This window comes from Podarcis pityusensis (genome assembly GCF_964106645.2).
Source record: "Podarcis pityusensis genome assembly, chromosome: 8".
NCBI classification, from domain to species: domain Eukaryota; kingdom Metazoa; phylum Chordata; class Lepidosauria; order Squamata; family Lacertidae; genus Podarcis; species Podarcis pityusensis.
Window position 1 is genome coordinate 54,923,851 of NC_138033.1, and position 17,901 is coordinate 54,941,751.

Consider the following 17,901-nt stretch of genomic DNA (forward strand, 5'->3'; position numbering starts at 1 on the left):
GGACCTCCAGAATGAATTAAGTACTTAACCTGAGGTACCACTGTATATCCAACTAAATTCTACTCAGAATAGACCCTTTGAAATTAATGGACTTAAGTTAGTCATTGGATGCCACTGTTAGTCTCTGCAGAAAGTAACAGAGAAATCAGGTCAAAGAGCCATCTAACCACATCTACTCAGAAATAAGTCCCATTGAATTGAATGGTGCTTACTCTCAGGTAGGTGAGGTTAGAATTGCAGCCCAAGGATTATTTTATGTTATTGCTTTTGGGTTTCTTACCCACCTTTCACCACTTTGCTACATTGCCAAACATTTCTTTCTTTCTTTCTTTCTTTCTTTCTTTCTTTCTTTCTTTCTTTCTTTCTTTCTCTCTCCCGATTCCACACATGGAGGTGGCTCATTTTAAAACTGCCACAAGCTCTCCCACAGTCCAAATATTTATCAGAATAATCAAAGATTACGGTGCTGTAAAAAAGAAAAGAAAAACATGAGAGACCCTTAATGTGTATTGAGCAGATGAAATATCCCCATCACTGGTGGCAAAATTATGGGCTTAATTTTTGCTCGCACATTCAGAAAGAGGGAGAGGAAAAAAACCTGCTTACTTGCTTGGCTTCGCTCTTGGTGCTTATACTTTATGAGCCACTTCTGCCTGGGAGGTAAATCCCTCTGTCAAGTGAGGATTTTGCTTTCCACGCCAAATTTTGTGCCTGCGTGCATACGTTTGACAATCTGGAATGGAGGAGAGATAGCACAATGTGTGAGCCATTCAGTACGACTATGAGCCCTTTGTGAATCTCTTGCCAGAACAAAACATCTTGGTATTATCATTTAAATGAAGCAATTATTATCTAAGCTTCAGATATGTTCAGGAAGTCAGTGGAATGATATGTGGTTGAGGTTTTTATTTTATTTGGGTTGGGGGGCATTGAATGAGTTTAACTGCTCTGAAAAACTGCAGGATGGCAAATAATATCGGAACAGCATATGCAGTGACTGCCCCTAGCAGTAGATGGGATGGATTCCAGCTGCATCAACTATGTGAAGGGAGAAAGCTAGTATTCCACAACTGAGTTCTACTCAGAATAGATCCATCAAACTTAATGGACTTAAGCCAGAGCTGCACCATACATTTAAAGCACATCCACTGCATATTTATTTATTTCATAAATAAATTATCAATGAAAAGAATTGACAGTAATAATTGAAGTCTTTTGAAGAGTTAAATAACAATAGACTAGAAACAGATGGAAACTCACATCAACTTTCTAAACACCTGGGTAGGCTTGTCTAAAAAAAAAAGAAGAGTTTTAGCAGGCTCCAAAAAAAAGAGTACAGTGAAGGCGCCTGACTGATCTCAATAGGCAGGAAGTTTCAAAGTATAGCTGCAGCCATATTAAAAGAGTGTGTATAAATGTGGAACAGGTACAATTTTGTATGCCACCTGTAGCAGTTCCAGTTCTGCCGATTGCAATGGTTGAATGGGCATATATGGGGTAAGGCTCTCTTGTAGGTAAACACAGATTTCAAACTAACTTTTCCCCAAAGAATCCTGGGAGATGTAAGTTGCTAAGGATTCTGGGAACTGAAGTTCTGTGAGGAAGAAACTGCTGTTCCCAGTATTCTTAGGGGGAAGTCGTGTGCTTTAAATGTGAGTTGGGTGTGCTTTAAATGTATGGTGTGGATCTGCCCTTAGTCATGTCCATTAATTTCAGTGGGTCTACCCTGAGTAGATCTAACATTGGATACAGACCCTATTTTTGTTTGTTTGTTTTATTGCATTTATATCCTCCCTCCTTCCCCCCAAGAGCTTAAGGCATAGTCCTCCTCCTCCCCATTTTATTCTCATAACAACAAAGTAACTTAGGCTAAGAGATAGTGACTGGCCCAAGGCCACCCAGTGAGCTTCATGGCCAAATGGGGATTTGAACCCTGGTCTCCCAGGTCCAAGTAAAACACTCACCACTACACCACACTGGCCCTCAGGATCAAAATGTGCTCTGGAATTTCTGGGTAGGCAAACCTAGGTCTCTGCAGGTCATCTAGGCTTGTTCAGTGTGTTTATCAGTTCCTACAAAAAAAGCCCAAAAGCAATTAATGACCAAAGTAAATGTTAAAAAATACATAAACATTATTTAAAACAACTTATTTTAGCAGTGGAATATCACGTTATTAACACTTTCAAATTCCCAGAGAAACAAAAACAGAATCTTTTACTGGCATTAAAACAATGACAATGTTATGTTGGTGCTGGGAGGACTTCTCTAGGAAGAAGATTTGTATGGTGAGCTTCGCTGGACTTTTAACATAGACCAGTTGCTGTACAAGAGTGGCTTAAAACTGCATTGGTGGTTCCTCTACGCAGTATGCTGCACATTACTCATGGGTACAGCAATTAATTGCAAGCTGATTTAGGAGCAGAGACATGCTTTCCGCCACACCCTAAAAAGAGACACTCACTTCCTGTATGAAGAATGTCATTCATCATTGACTGTAAAGAGTTCCCAGTTTGTGAACTCCAGCTCACATGCTGGGATTATGTGCAATCAGGACACCCACAGAAAGGGTGTACCCAGAGTTCACACAGCCATTACAGGTGCATGGGACAGCTAAGCTGTGCCCCCCCCCAATATCTCATTGACCATCAGGCCCAGTCCGCCCATTGGGGCAGGGTGAAGCAACCACCTCATGGGCACCCTGCCTGCCCCACCACCTCTGATGGAGAAGAGGTGCTGGGGTCGGTGCTGCTTTCTGGTGACATCTCAGGAGATTTCACTGGACTTCCATGAGATCTCATGGAGTGTGCCAGATTTCATGAGACTTTGGTGAGATCTCACTGGAAATCAATGCCAGTAACGGTGCCACTTCTCCACTGGTGGTGGTGACAGGTCACAGCGAGGTGGCATTTTGCCTCAAGTGGCAAAATGCCAGCCCTGTTGAACACCAACACCCATCAGCTTCTGCTGGCATGGCCAACAGTCAGGGATGATGGGGTCCAGCAGCAGCTTATGGGTCACATGTTAGCTACTCTTGGAACAGGAGTCTTCCTCAACCTGGTGCCATTCAGATTTTTGGAAACACAACTCCTGCAAGCCCCAGCCAGCATGGAAAAAGATAAGCCACAGATAATAGTGAATACCTTTAGAAATCTATCTTGCCCCCTAGAGAAATTGGGTGAAATGTTCCTTCCAGACTCTAGAAATAGAGCAGAGGATTTCAAGAGCCCATTTGCACATAGTTCTACCATACACAAAAGTTGGTGCCCCACATTTCCTGCCCATTTTTGAATAGATATGAGCACTTTGAAATGAGCTACAGGAGCAAAGAATTGTTCAGTCATTTTGAAGTCAGTCTAAGCAACCTTTAGTGCTCTCCCTTTTCCAAGTTGCCTTGGGGTCTAGCCAGGTCCGCAAACTGCAAAGTTTGACTTTGGCAGCGATAAGTAAAACACTCCATTACCCTGCCGGAAAGTGAGGAGGCAAAGACTGAACTCGATGTGAAGAGACTAAATGAGTTTTGTGGAGTCTGCATTGAAATTAATTTGTCAAACTAAGTGTGAAAGGCCTCAGGTGTGCTGGGAAATGGCGCATCACACAGATGCCAGGACTCTGATTGCAAATAAACCTCAAAGATATCCTTGTATTTAACTATCTATTAATTTCCTCAAGCCTTCCAGTTGAAGTGACAATTCCTGGTAAGACTTCACCCCCTGGTGAGTCCTCTGCATCCACCCGCCCCCTACTTATGATGATGCCACTCTTTCCCATTTCAGCAATGAACCAGAAGACCTAAGATGCAATATAGTCTCATTTCCCCCTCCAGTCTACAAATCCAGAAGACGTAAACCATTAAACATTTCATTAATTGGATGATTTAAATCTATTTGAGTCTCAAGCGAGCAGAATTTGGGGGAACAGTTAATGGAGCAAAGCAGCCTCCCCCAACCTGACAGTCTCCAGGTGTCAGATTGCAAATGGCATCGTCACATGGGTCACACACTGACTAGGGCTGATGGGACTTGGAGCCTAATAGCTTCTGGAGGGCACTGTGTTGGCTACCCCTGCACAAGAAGTTTCTTAGCAGCCACATGAAGCTTGCTGATCCTATATATTTACACTCCATTGAAATGAATGGATGAAGCCAGGAACTTGTGGATGATTTCACACAAGAAATAAATACATATAGGAAATATGTATTCTATGCATACATATCCACATAAAGAGGAAAAGAGACGGTGAATAAATGTGAAAGATAAGTGTATCCATAAGGCATAAATACTTGATCATTTGGAAATATTCCTACTATGTGATCCAGTTGTTGTTTTTTATCAGCTTTTCCTCAGAAGTGAAAGCAGCACTTGAGAAGATTAAACCTTGATGCCTTATGTGGTGTATCTTGAGGGGGGAAATGTTTAATATTCCCTGGTTTTGACAGAGCTAAATTACTGGTTTGTAATAGACTGTGTTTCTTTTCTGGGCGGTTTATTAATGTCAGGCGTATGACTGCCGAGTCATTTTCTGAATTGTTTTAAAACAGTCTATAGCTAAAACCAGCCAATAATTCACAGAAGATAATTTACTTGACAAATTTTGGCTGCTGCTCTGCTGGCAGGGAGGCCACAGAAAATCACAATTTCAGTCTGCTCAAGTTTATCAATTTTTTATCTAACCCAATTTATCTCCTTGTCTTCCATGGGATTCAGTATTCAGTGTGTGATATTCCAAACTGCAGCAGTGTTGGAGGACTTTCAGCATTCCAAATTAAAGCTACACCAGCTGATTTCTTATTTGCTGCCAAGGCCGCGTGGTGCTTTCTTTTCTTTCAACTTCCCACCTTCAGTTACATTCCCTGATTGTGTAATATTGTTTCTACAGAGTAGCATTTTCATGATTAGCCACTGGTGACATTGCCAACTCTAGATATATGTGAGAGCTCCCACTATGGATCTCAAGGATCTTCAAAGTCCTAAGGGTTCTCTTGCTGTCAGAAAATACCTAGTGAGCTCTTCACTCAGAGGAGTTTAGCGCCTTTCATATCCTCAGAGTCCTTCTAAGATCTACTTGTTTAAGCAGTCTTCCTTCCCCCATTAATCACTATATCACCAAGTGTATAGCCTCTCCTTTTCTTCAGCTAACCCTTTCCCTCCTTGACTCACCACTGAGGTGGCTAGCCCCAAAATCGCTGCCTTTTCCTTCACAAGAACATAGTAAGAGCCTGCTGCATCAGGCAAGTGGCCCATCGAGTGCCACATCCTCTTCTCACAGTGGCCAACCTGAGACCTGTGGGAAACTTACAAGCAGGACATGAGCACAAGAGCCTTCGCCCCTCCTGCAGTTTCCAGCAACTGGAATTCTCAATTATATTTGCACAGGAGGCTTGTTGCTACACATATTCAAACATCCCTTTACCAGGTAAAGAAAAATTATCACAGTTCAAGGGCACATTCCAATTAGCCAAAAGGCACACAAAGAGGGTGTAAGGCAGGGTTTGGGAGGGGGCGTGTCCTGAGGAGAGTCCCAAGGGCCAGATTGGGCCTGAGGTTCTCCATTGCTGGTATAGAAGAAAGCACTCTGGCATTTAAAAAAGCAGTCATGAATTTCCTGACTGGAAATGTGGGAGGGAATGTGGGTAAATCAGCAACCTGAACACTGCTGACTGTCTTGTTAGTGCTTTGATTCTGATCAGCTTCCCATCTCCCTGTTCAGTAGCAGTCAGGTTTTATTGAACCTTATGCTGAAAGTGCATGTTTTTAATCATCTGAAGATTAATTCAATAAATATCTGGAGAGAGGGTAATTGTGCTTCTCCCCCCTGAAGAAACTGAGTGATCAGCTAGCAAACTTGAACATCTATCCTTATCAGCCAAATGACTGTATATTACTAGAGCCAACCTGAATGGCTTTAAAAGAGAATTAAACAAATTCATGGATGGCTGATTTCATGGCTATGCTCTGCCTCCACAGTCATTGGCAGTATTGCTTATCAATGCCAACTGCTGGAAGCCACAGGTGAGAAGAGTGCTCTTCTGCTCAGGTTCTGTCTTTAGACTTCACATTAAGGCATCTAGTTGGCCACTGTGAGAACATATTGCTGAACTAGACGACCATTGGCCTCATTCAGTTCTTAAAATTTTCTGAATGAAATTGATCATATAAGTCCATTCCAGTCTTAAGACCTGGTTTTGCAAAAGAAACTGCCTCCATTACTCTGGAGGATGGCCTGACCTGCACTGTGAAAAGAACAGCGGAAGTGCTATCACGTCAATTCATTTTCATCATCACCCAATAGCACTTGATACCTTCAGCCATGGTATCCTTCTGGGCCACCTGGCTGGAATGGATATACAAGCTGTCACTCTTCAGTGGCTCCGTTCCCATCTGGAAGGCTGGATCCAGGTGGTGGTGCTAGGAGACTGCTCTTCTACTCTATCACCTTTGGTCACCACAAGGTTCTGTTTTGTTTTCTATGATTGTTAATAAATACAGTGGTACCTCGGGTTACATACGCTTCAGGTTACAGACTCCGCTAACCCAGAAATAATACCTCAGGTTAAGAACTTTGCTTCAGGATGAGAACAGAAATCATGCTCCGGCGGCACGGCAGCAGCGGGAGGCCCCATTAGCTAAAGTGGTGCTTCAGGTTAAGAACAGTTTCAGGTTAAGAACAGACCTCCGGAACAAATCAAGTACTTAACCCGAGGTACCACTGTACATTAAAATGGGTGAGGTCATCCAGAGGTTTTGGCTGAGATAACCCCAGTGTGCAGCTGACATACAAACCTATTTATTTTGTTCCAGTATTTCAAGTTCAGGGAGGCACTAGAATTGATACTCCAATGTCTGGAGCTAGTTCAGGAATTGATAGAGTTTAACAAAGTAAAAACTTAATCCTTACTACAGGGATGAGGAAGCTGCAGCCCTCCAGCTGTTGTTCCACACACACACACACACACACACACACACACACACCCGGACCCCAGCCAGAATGGCCAATGATCAGAGTTTATGGGACTTGCAACCTAGCAATTTACAGAGGAACATGTGTTCCCCACCACTGACTTACAAGGTGGAGGTACTATTAATGGAGAATGCTGGTGAACTAGGTAGGGTAGTTCAATCTCTTCTGGATGAGATCGCATTCACCCCAAAGGTGCAGGGTACCTAGCTTTGGTTCAGTACAAGATCTATTGCTTTCCTTGAAGCAGAAGTTATGGTGGTTACCAGGAGGACTTAGATGACCTTTGATTTAGATGATCGCCATTTTCTTGAAGAAATGTTATGTTAAACATAGCATAGTTTCTTGGTCAAAAATGATGGAACCCTAATCACATAATTCTCGAGCTAGAGAAATTCAGCATAAAATTTGATTTGAGTAACAGACCAGTGATATTAACAAACAAATCTTTTAGTAGTATTATAGTATTCCACACAACGCCCAATGTGCCTGTATCAGAGATACAGAAACAAATTATTCAAAACAAACAGCAATAACTATCTAGCAAACAAGTAACAACCATTGAGGCCTTGCTTAGTCAGTATATGTTTAGCAGTCAGTGGAATGCGCAGTGGAAATGGAGGCCACAACTGTGAAATTATTTGCATGCTAGTAAGTCCCCTTCTCTTTGGGAGTGTCATTTCTGTATGGCTGGTAAGAACAGTTTTAACAATATTTGGATTTTTAAAAAAATCTTCCAGAGTCTTTGTTTCTTTGTGCTTTAAGCATAGAGGTCCATTGCAAGCTGATGAGGAAGGCAGATAAACAAAGACATTGTGTTATAGCCAACCAAGTCATCACAGAAATAGAATGACTTCCACTTGTGCAACAGAACGTCTCCTCCCTTTCTCCCCACAAACACTTCTCCAAAATCGTTCTGAAGACTTCCCTAGCCCTCCAGAAAAGATGTGGAGGGTTGTGTGGGGCACATGGGGGTAGAAGTGAGGAAGGGGAGAGTTTGTTACATGAGCAGAAAACATTGGTTGGCTTCAACCCAACATCTTTGAATTAATGATGATAAAACATTTCAGAAAAGTAAGTAGAACATTACTAGTATTTTTTAAAAGATACACACTGCTTACCATATTTTTTCATGTATAACACGCCCCCATGTATAAGACGACCCCTATTTCGCTACAGCCACCAAATGTCTGCACACTTGTTTCCAGAAGTCCACATGCCCACTCAATGCAACCATAGCCAATTGCATGCACACCTCACTGCTGCCGTAAATCGCCTGCCCAATTGCTGCAGCCGCAGCCAATCATCAGCAGGCCTTGCTGCAGCAACCAATCACACACCCAATCGCCTCTGCCAATCTCTTGCTGGCTGCTGCCACGAATCCCCCCTGCCCACTATCCATGTATAAGAGGACCCACATTTTTTGCCTTTTATTTCTAAGGAAAAAATATTGTCTTATACAGGGGAAAATACGGTATATTCTCACAATCTCCATTAATCTGGAAAATTAGCCACCATTTCTTGGGGTTACCTGATACAATTTCTTTCTACTGGCAGTCTATTTGTTCCCAAAGTGGTTGTGTGCTTAGTCATGGTCTTAGAGACAATGTCCCACAAAACAACATAGACATGCATTGCATGAGAGATGAGAAGGTTTTGAGCCTTCAGGTGTTCTTGAACTCCAATTCCCATCAGCCTGCATGGCCAACATTCAGGGATGGTGAGAGATGGAGTCCTGCATCTTCTGGAGAGCTGCAGGTTCCCCCCACCCCTACCTTATATCAAATCAGATCATTTCCCTTTCTAGCTCACTGTGATTGGTATCATCTCTCTTTCTGCCTTGCAACCCTTTGCTCAGGCACAGAGCTGTGGCCCCATAAGCATGGCAGCTTGCTAAATTGAAATGTGGACCTACTACATAATGGTCTTATGATCACTCCCCCTCTGAGAGCCAAAAGGGCGGGAGGGCTCAACCGCTCACTCTTGGAGTAACTAGCACAGATTAAAATCTCCATTTCACTCATAAAAATGCATTAAGCATATGAAACAAATCCATGCAGTTATTACTGTGATTATGAGTATGCCCAGATAGTTAAAGCTGTGTTAACTCTATATTAAATGATCTTGAATATGTACTCAAGGGTGAGTTTATATAAGAACATAAGGAACTTACCATTCTTAATAAAAGAAGAAAAGCCCCGCTGGATCTGACCAAAACAGATGCCTCTGTGGGAAGCCTGCAAGCAGGACCCAAGTGCAACAGGAACTCTCCCCACGTGTGATGCCCAGAAGTTGGTGTTCATGGTAGAACATCTCCATTATGGATAGAACCACTGGCAGCCTCCTCTTCCAGGAATTTGTCTAATCCATTTTTAAAGCTGGTGACCTCCTGCAGGAGTGAATTTCATAGTTTAAGCATGTGATATGTGGAGAGATGCTTTCCTTTATCTATCCTAAATCTTCCAACATTCTGTTTCAATGGATGATCCCAAATTCTGGTATTATGATAGTATTAAATGACTGTAGTAAAGGAAGACTTGTTCCTATATTATTCTGAACGGACGTTAAACATTTTGGAAGGCATTTCTCCATGTCCCACCACTGTTTTAATTAATGCTGGTAGGGGTACTCTTCTAGGTGGTAGCATCTGGGCTCAAGAATGCTCTCTCAAAGACCATTAATAGCACCTTCCCTTTCTGTTCTTGATGCCTTGTAAACATTAATAGCACACAGAAATCCATTGATGGATTATGGATCCTCTTGCAATTTCCTGAATGTCTCCCCCTCCCTCCGCTTTGTTTCTCATTTTGCATCTCAGCTTCCTAGACTGGATATCTGAAGCTATATTACTCAAGGGCTGCAATTGACCAATGTAACATTTTGAACTTTTATCCTCCAGCTGTAAATTGTCATAAATAATTGCTTCTGAACATGGGTAATTTAATGTGCCTTGCTTAATCATGTGCAAGCAATCAAATCAGCAAAACCTTCAGATTAAAAGGGATATATATATATATATATATATATATATATATATATATAATTGTCACCTGCTTGCTAATAACCACACATTATTTGCCCATCGCTTAGGTCTGTAAGAACTCCTGGCTGACACCTGAAGCTGACATTATTGAGTTGCCATGGTGACAAGCAAGCAAAGGATATGCCATCCCAGTCAGAAGATCACCTTTGACTCTTACAATTCCTTCACTCCTAAGCCTCAGTCGTGCCAAATGTGGCACTTTGCAACTTCACTCTGTCTGTCCTCCCAGTTGCACGATAAGTTTCTGACAAAAAACCTCCTGCCTCGGTCTGACTTTACCAATGGGTTCCTCGCCCAAGAAGACGGGCGGTTGATGTAGTTGCTCGCCGAACGGTTACAAAATAAAAATAAAAACACCACATAAATCTGATCTTCTGGGAGCAGAATTACAGAAGGACTCCACTCCCCTCTCTCTCTGTTGACTTGTTGCTATTCAACTGTTTTAAAAAAAAATTGTCTGTGGGTTAGTATTTGTATATGTATGAGTGTATGTATATGTATATATATTTATATAGAGAGAAGAGATATACAATAGGGTTAGCTTTTGTATGGCATTCGCCTTAGGCTCACGGTCAATGGAGCAGAGCAGCACAAAGGCTCGGTAACAGATCAACATACCAATAATAGCTCAACACGCTGTGTAAGCTGCTTATAGAAGGGGAGATCCAATATTAGTCATACTCAGAGTAGACATGTTGAATCAAAGCACCTGAGTTACTTGAGTTCCACTGGTCACAGTGGGTCTACTCTGAAGCACGACCAAAAGAGAACAAATTGTGGTGGTACCATGAGAAATGACCACTTTGGTGGCACTTCCTTAAGAAAAGAAGTCTGGTACCATTCTCCAAAAGGTAAGATACCTTTTGTTAATTCATCCTTCCTGTTCACATCCAAGAATATTTTACTCTTTCAGCTTGCTGTGGAAGGTGAGGGAAAAGTAACACTTAACCGTGTTCTAGGGAAAAGAAAGTAGCTCTTCCTGATGGATCATCTATTTAGATATTTCTGGTTTTATAAAAATCTATTTTATATCCTGCTCCTTCCCAAAGAGAGCACGGGGCAGAAAATTATTTAAAAAAAACACCTGTTTAAAAAACAAATAATAAAACATCAATGACATTTTGATAGAGAATCAAATGATATCTCCTTAACACCTCCTCAAAGGCCTGAACAAACAGATGAGTTTTAAATATGTGCCTGAACATAGGTAGAGTGGGGACGACCCAATTTCATTTGGAAGGGAGTTTCACAGGCAGAGTGCCAACACTGAGAACTCCTTCAGTGAGGTAGCCAAGCTCTTGTAACTGTCCCATTTCAGACGGTAGGTTCACATGATGGAAAATTCCAATGTAGAAAAAGGATACTTCCATATAGAATAATAACACAACAGGGAGAAAGAGTTCTAGCCCAGCCTTTCCTCCTTGACATGGATTGTTTTTGGATGTGAGAATATTCCCTGCATTGAGTACCATTCCATCATGTGAAACACCTCCCCGCCCCCCCCCAAAAAAACAACCAGTGTGAAGTAGTATTGCCCACACACAGGTTCTCCATCTCAATCAGAATGAAGTCTCCATGTTTGTACATGACAAGAGGCCACACACCCACACCCTGCTTATTTGGAACAAGCAACATACTGGCACACATTGCCCAATTGCCCCTGGAGCAAGCAGGATGAACAAATCAGGAAGGCTTGATTTCTCACACCATCCAAACAAGGGATTATAGTTTGTTGCTCCCTAACAATCTACAATCCATCAACCAACAGCAAACCATGGCTTAAATGTTAGCTAGTGATCATGGCTGTTGAGGGGGGCGGGATCCACAATCCCACGTTCAGAAGTAATGGGATGCCAAGGCTTATGGATTTGCTTCTTCCTCTCAGCAATGCAGGAATGTTCAATCTTGATGCTGGCTTATCATTACAACTGAACACAGCCTGTGTGTCAATTATAAATAAGAGATCGGAAGGTGTGCCCTTTGACTTTGCTATAGGCAAAAAACTGATGCAATCATCTAGCATTTTCTCCTTCAGATAATTTACAATGAAAACACTTGAGAATTCAGTGGTTGGGCACCAGGCGGTCATGAGCTTTAGGGGTGGGGGAGTCTGTAGTGTCATTCAAACTCATGCATATGAGAACACCTATCAAGATCTCCCATTGGTGGCCCTTTTTTAAAAAAAGTTCCTCAACAGCCTATTAATAACCAGTTCTCTCAATGCCTTTGGAAGCTAGCTCTCATTAAAGTGACACTTGAGCACACCTAGTGGGGTGGGGGGAAAGTTGTTATATAAATATATACATATATATAAAATTTGTTTTGAATATAGTATATATACATACATACACAGGTACACACACAGTTTAAATGAAAACTAACAATGAAAACTCCCTCTTTTCCCCCTCTTTCTTTTGGTCCGTGCAAAATAACCACACTTGTTTGCAAACTGTAGGAATAAAGGGTGTTCATTATGTATGAATATGAATCCTTTTTTTAAGGGGGGGAGTATTATTTGGTGAGCATGTAAGGAAATGGCAAAGTTCTAATTGTACCAAGATGTCCATCTTGTTAATAAATTGTAAATGATCCACAAAGCTCACACCAAATTTTTTTTATAACAAAGGAAATATCAGCAAAAAAGAGAAAGAAGTATATTAAATTGACAGACTGTGGCTTTTAATAGAATTTGACAGTAACTAGGGGTAAGGTAAGTGTCTTAGACTCTTTTAATAAAGTTGCTTATTTAAAGTTTGAATTGCAGAGCTTTCTTATGCAAGAGAATGTCACAGCTGTATATTTTGGGTTGGATTTGAACAAAAACTTACACACCATGCTGTATGTTTAAGCGTTACCTTCTATGTCATACCTCTGTTCCTACGGTAGCTTTTTATGAATCATTAAAGAAATCCAACCGCACATTTAGTTTTTCATACTCTTACACCAACTAGCAAGTGTGCCTTGAAAGGAAACCACTCTCTCAAGCTTCTTTGTTGTACCAACCATGATTGTACATTCACTTTAAGACCAGATGTTGGCCCTTTTTAAAAGAAACACGCTCCCCCACTCCAAATATTTACAATGGCCAAACGATACACAGATGTTGCTACACCATCTGCAATGATTTCCCTGTTCAGTCCAGTGGGGAGGGGTACAGTTCAGCCTTCTTAGCCCTTTGAGTTGGGAAGGTGGCCTCTCTATTAAGACACCTGAGCCATGTTCATAGGAGCTCCAGTCGTGCACCAGAGCGCATTAAAAAACCATGACTTGGACCAATGCAGGTCAGCATAAGTTGGGTTTTATGCATTGTGTGGGGAAAATGCTTTGACAACACATAAGGGACAGACTGCAATCCTGAAAAAGTCCTTGCACATTGTCTACAGAAGCATGTATTCAGTGTCAGTCATACTCAGAGCTGGCACACTGAAAATATTGGATATAGATCTACTCTAAGTAGCATTTAGATGCAAACCTGAGTATCCCAACTTTTGAGAGACTGGGGGGATTGAACGGTGCCAGAAAACAGGGAGTTGGAGATCCTCTTATAGTGCAGAAATCTAAGAATTTTTTCTTTTTGTCTCTCTCTTGCTGCATATTTAGCATAAGGGTAAACACAGTTCTATCTATAACCGATGTAAACCTATCAACATGGTCCATCTCTGGCCAATGTTGCATCACTCAGAAGGTGGAAGGCCCTTATTCCCCAAATGTTGCATGTGATCAAGATATTTTGAAACCATAGGGAATGTGGAATGAAACATGGGTTATGGATGAATCTGTGTCTTTTTTTGCCTCATTGGCAACTCAATTTTACAAAAACAGGCACCAATCCCATTTATGTCATTTCTTAGTTTTTGAAAAAGGTTGTGATTAGGTATTCATTCAGGAATGTAAGAAGGCTTGTTAAAGCAAGCTAGCCCACACAGATCCATGAAGCTTCTAATCAAACAGTGCCATTTTTCAATGTGGTACAGACGTTGACCTTAAACAGATGCAAGTTCAGGTAAATGAAGTTGAATGAAGATTCAATTGTAAGCCTATGGGATAAGATTGGAAGAGGAAACTGTTTCTCTTGGCACTAATGAATCTGATTGCAACAACATGTTGACCCACCACTCAGCAAATCCCATTTAGCCCTTAATTTGCTAGATTGAGCATATAAAAAATGGGATTCTCTGAAGCCAATGGAACAGCAAAAGCATGCAAATATTTTATTTAGCTCACTGTTGTTTTTATTTCACCCAGATATCGAGAACCTTTAACAACTTTGCTGTTGCATGAAAAAGACAACATTTAAATTTTTTTGTCTTATTTACACTGAATTAAGTGCAGTATTTATTAAGAGTTAAGGCACATCATGTGCAAAATCATCTGCATTGAGAGGAAGGCGCATGTAAAAACAGCCCTGGCATTAAATAATTTTGTTCTTTAAACAGAATTTTTGTTAAAAGCACAACTTTAATATAACCGTTATTAAACTAATCAAAAAATTGTGCTGATTAGCAGGGCAAATGCCATTTTCAATAGCAGTCACAAATGGAGAAATTGCCAGAGTGCCTTGGGAGCCTGTTCATATCTTGCTCGTGTGCATATATTAATGTACATTTTTGTTCGGCATTTGCAAAGCTGAAAGATCAAAGCAAAACAATGCCAACGGAACTTCCTGTGGGTGCCAAAGCAAAATTCTAGATTGGAGAAAGCACATAGCTACTCAGCCAGATTCCCACTTGACATTGATGAGTAATTCAAATGACTGTTTTTCTTATAGATTTAGACTAATGCTGAATGGAAGACATTTTGGCTTGTCATTTCTATGCCATTCTTTCTTTTGTTATTCAACCCAATATTCACCTACGCCATTTGTATGCATCTCTCTCTCTCTCTCTCCCATGAATCTTCTGAGCTGAACAGCAAAGTTATGACCCAAAGTCTCTAGAAGTTGCAATGCTTAAGTGATAGGACATGTTACACCCACACCCCAAAAGAAGACTACCAGACTAACTAAAGAACTAGGTGCAAACAGGGGAAATCAATACTTATGTGTAATGGAATGCTTCTTCTCCCCAGGGCGTGCAGACTAGCAGATTCTATGTTCCACAGCTAAGGATGGGGAAGAAAGTCTCCCTCCTTGCTAAGTAAGACTTGGTTAATGGAAGCCCAAACTGTGCATTCTGGCCCCATTGACCAACATTCGCCACGATGTGCATGCCAGGCCCAAAGGGAACCCTCTCAAATATCAATTTCTGGTATCAAAATCTGGAAAGAGCACCTTTCACTCCCACAATGCCTCCCCATAAAGGTGCTTAGCTGAAACTCACACTATAGAGGGAGAGAGACTGACTATTGCAAAGTGAAACAGAGGGAGAAGAGGGGGGTGGAGTATCATTAAATAGTAGGCTGGTCCAACCCTCTGGTTGACTCTAAGAGACACATGGCCTCAAGGCCACCGCTAGAGGAGGAGGCAACTTCACATCTCCTTTCAGAGGGGAGTGAGGCAAACCTACCCCCAGGAAAGGCAGGAATGGCATTCCCATTGTGTCCAATGTGACAGCATGCGCTGCAGGCATAGATAATGGAATGAGGCAGGGAATCTTTCTCAGACCTACCTTGGAGATCCAGGGATTGAAACTTTTTGCAGATGTTCTACTGCACACATAGGCAAATTCGGCCCTCCAGATGTTTTTTGGCCTACAACTCCCATGATCCCTAGCTAGCAGGACCCAGGGATGGTGAGAATAGTAGCCCCAAAACATATGGAGAGCCGAGTTTGCCTATGCCTGTTCTACTGAGTCATTGCCTTTTCACTCCCAAAGTTCATTGTGATGGAGAGTACAAAAATGCAGGCAGCTGTGTTGAGCCAATGCATTGATCCAAGGATCACATGACATTAGGCCAAGAGCAGCATGCAACCATAGATCAGAAGGTTGCATTTCTGTACACAAAGTTGCTTACAGTGGTCGCACCCAGAAAAAACAAATGACCATAAAGACCAAAAGCCAATACCCAGCAGTGGGCTATTGTGGCAAGAAGGTTCCCTGTATATGATAGTTGCTTTCCCACCAGTTTCAACCTTTCAAAACAGGTTCAAAAAAACAAGCAGCAGCAGATTAGCTCAGAAAGCAAGCGTGGATTTGCAACCCAGAAGGAACATACTTCAGGAAAGGTCTCTTAACAAACAGTAGAATCAGGGTTATGGCTTCCCGCCTTGGGGAAGGGCTCAATGATAAAGCAGGAGGCCACTGGTGCAATCCCCATATTCCCCAGTAGGAAGGGGAATCCCCCTGCCTGAAAACATGAGGAGCCACTACCAATCTATGTAGACAATACTGAGCAAGATGGACCAATAGCCTAACTTTGTATAAGGTGGCTCCCTATGTTCCTATAAGTATCCTTTCTTGGAAAGAGTGTGTGTTTGTTGGGTGGAAGGATGTTTCGGAGAAGGACCGTAGCTCAGTGACAGAACATCATCTTTGCATGCGGAAGGTCTCAATTTCTATCCCCAACATCTCCAGGTTAGGACTGGAGGACCGGAGAGCCATTGTCAGTCACTGTGAACAAAGCTCTCACTTAATACAAGGGATCTTTTGATATTCCTGTGTAAATTCACCAATGTGCCTTCTTCACAGGGATGAGGAAGCAATTTGTTATATTTCTCACAGAAGACTGGCCTGATTCAACACTCCTGGACTTACTTATGAGTTAGAACACAACTCCCATTTGAATTATGCACTTCTCTGGAATTTGTTTTTTTGGGGGGAGTGATGCATTTTCACATTTTGCAAATGAATGCACTGAAAGGTATGCAATCGGAGTGCAGACTTTTCATGTACAGTCATACCTTGGAAGTCGAACGGAATCCATTCTGGAAGTCCGTTCAACTTCCAAAGCATTCAAAAACCAAAGTGTGGCTTCTAATTGGAAGCAGCAGAAGCCCCATCAGATGTTTGGCTTCCAAAAGAATGTTTAAAAACCAGAACAGTCACTTCCGGGTTTCAATCATTCGGGAGCCAAAACATTCCAGAATGAGGCTGTTTGAAAACCAAGGTATGACTGTACTCTTAAAAAAGAAAATCTGCAGGAAAATGATGGTGAAATGGGATGGGATTAGGTTATATAGTCTCTCCCTCAGTTTTTGCTTGCAATTGTGTTTTTGATATTTTTTTGGGGGGGGGGCGTTACCTATCCTCTACCAAGACAGTTCAGAGCTTTTGGGTTTTTTTAAAGACGCCTCTTCTAGGGACAGGAGACAAGGGCCATTGCTCTTGCTGCTGTGCTAAGATGATGTGGTTTCCTTCACTGCCGGGAGCTGGGTGAAAACTCAAAATCTCTCCTCCAGCTTGTTGCCTCTGTTCTGTAACTTACAGAGGGGCCCTCTAATTATAGCAAGGAAGGAGTCTCCATGGCCCAAAGGACTTCACATTACACTAAAGCTGTGTTTTATTATTTAGCGGTTTGCAAGACTATCACAGCTGCTGCAGGCTTTTGTAATGCGCCTGTTATCACAGTAGGAAGGTTTGCTTTTCAGGGCATGAATTTTGAATTGCAGTAGGGAGCACACCCAATCTATCCTGGCATCTCAGAGACTAGAAGAGATTCTCTTGCTTTCCTTTGGGCCATAAAAGAAAGATTATATTAAAAAAAATAAATTCAGAGAGAACAAGCACCCTGATGAATCAAAGCTCAGCATTTAATAACGTATCCTGCACAGCAATGCTGGTGGTCGTGGGTGGGTGTAATTTCTTGCTGTCTGCCAAAGTGGATAAATAGGTGCGCCATAAATGTGGCAGAGGCAACTGACAAGCTGCTACAATAGTAAGAATGATGATCCTCATTATTATTATGACTCTTTAAAATTTATGCCCCACTATGCGGCTGAGAAAAACCTCCAAAGTTGCTTGCAATAA

General features: G+C 41.8%; 1 protein-coding gene across 2 annotated transcripts in view; it reads left to right on the forward strand.

Annotated features, from left to right (window-relative positions):
- Positions 1-11,492, forward strand: part of CDH13 (cadherin 13) — a 680,788-nt gene extending 669,296 nt beyond the window's left edge. For both annotated transcript variants that reach the window (XM_081016580.1, XM_081016581.1), the window contains exon 14: positions 10,045-11,492. In XM_081016580.1, the coding sequence (XP_080872706.1) occupies positions 10,045-10,052 (8 nt within the window). In that variant the 3' untranslated portion in view covers positions 10,053-11,492. The remainder of the gene's footprint in view (positions 1-10,044) is intronic.
- Positions 11,493-17,901: the final 6,409 nt, after the last annotated feature.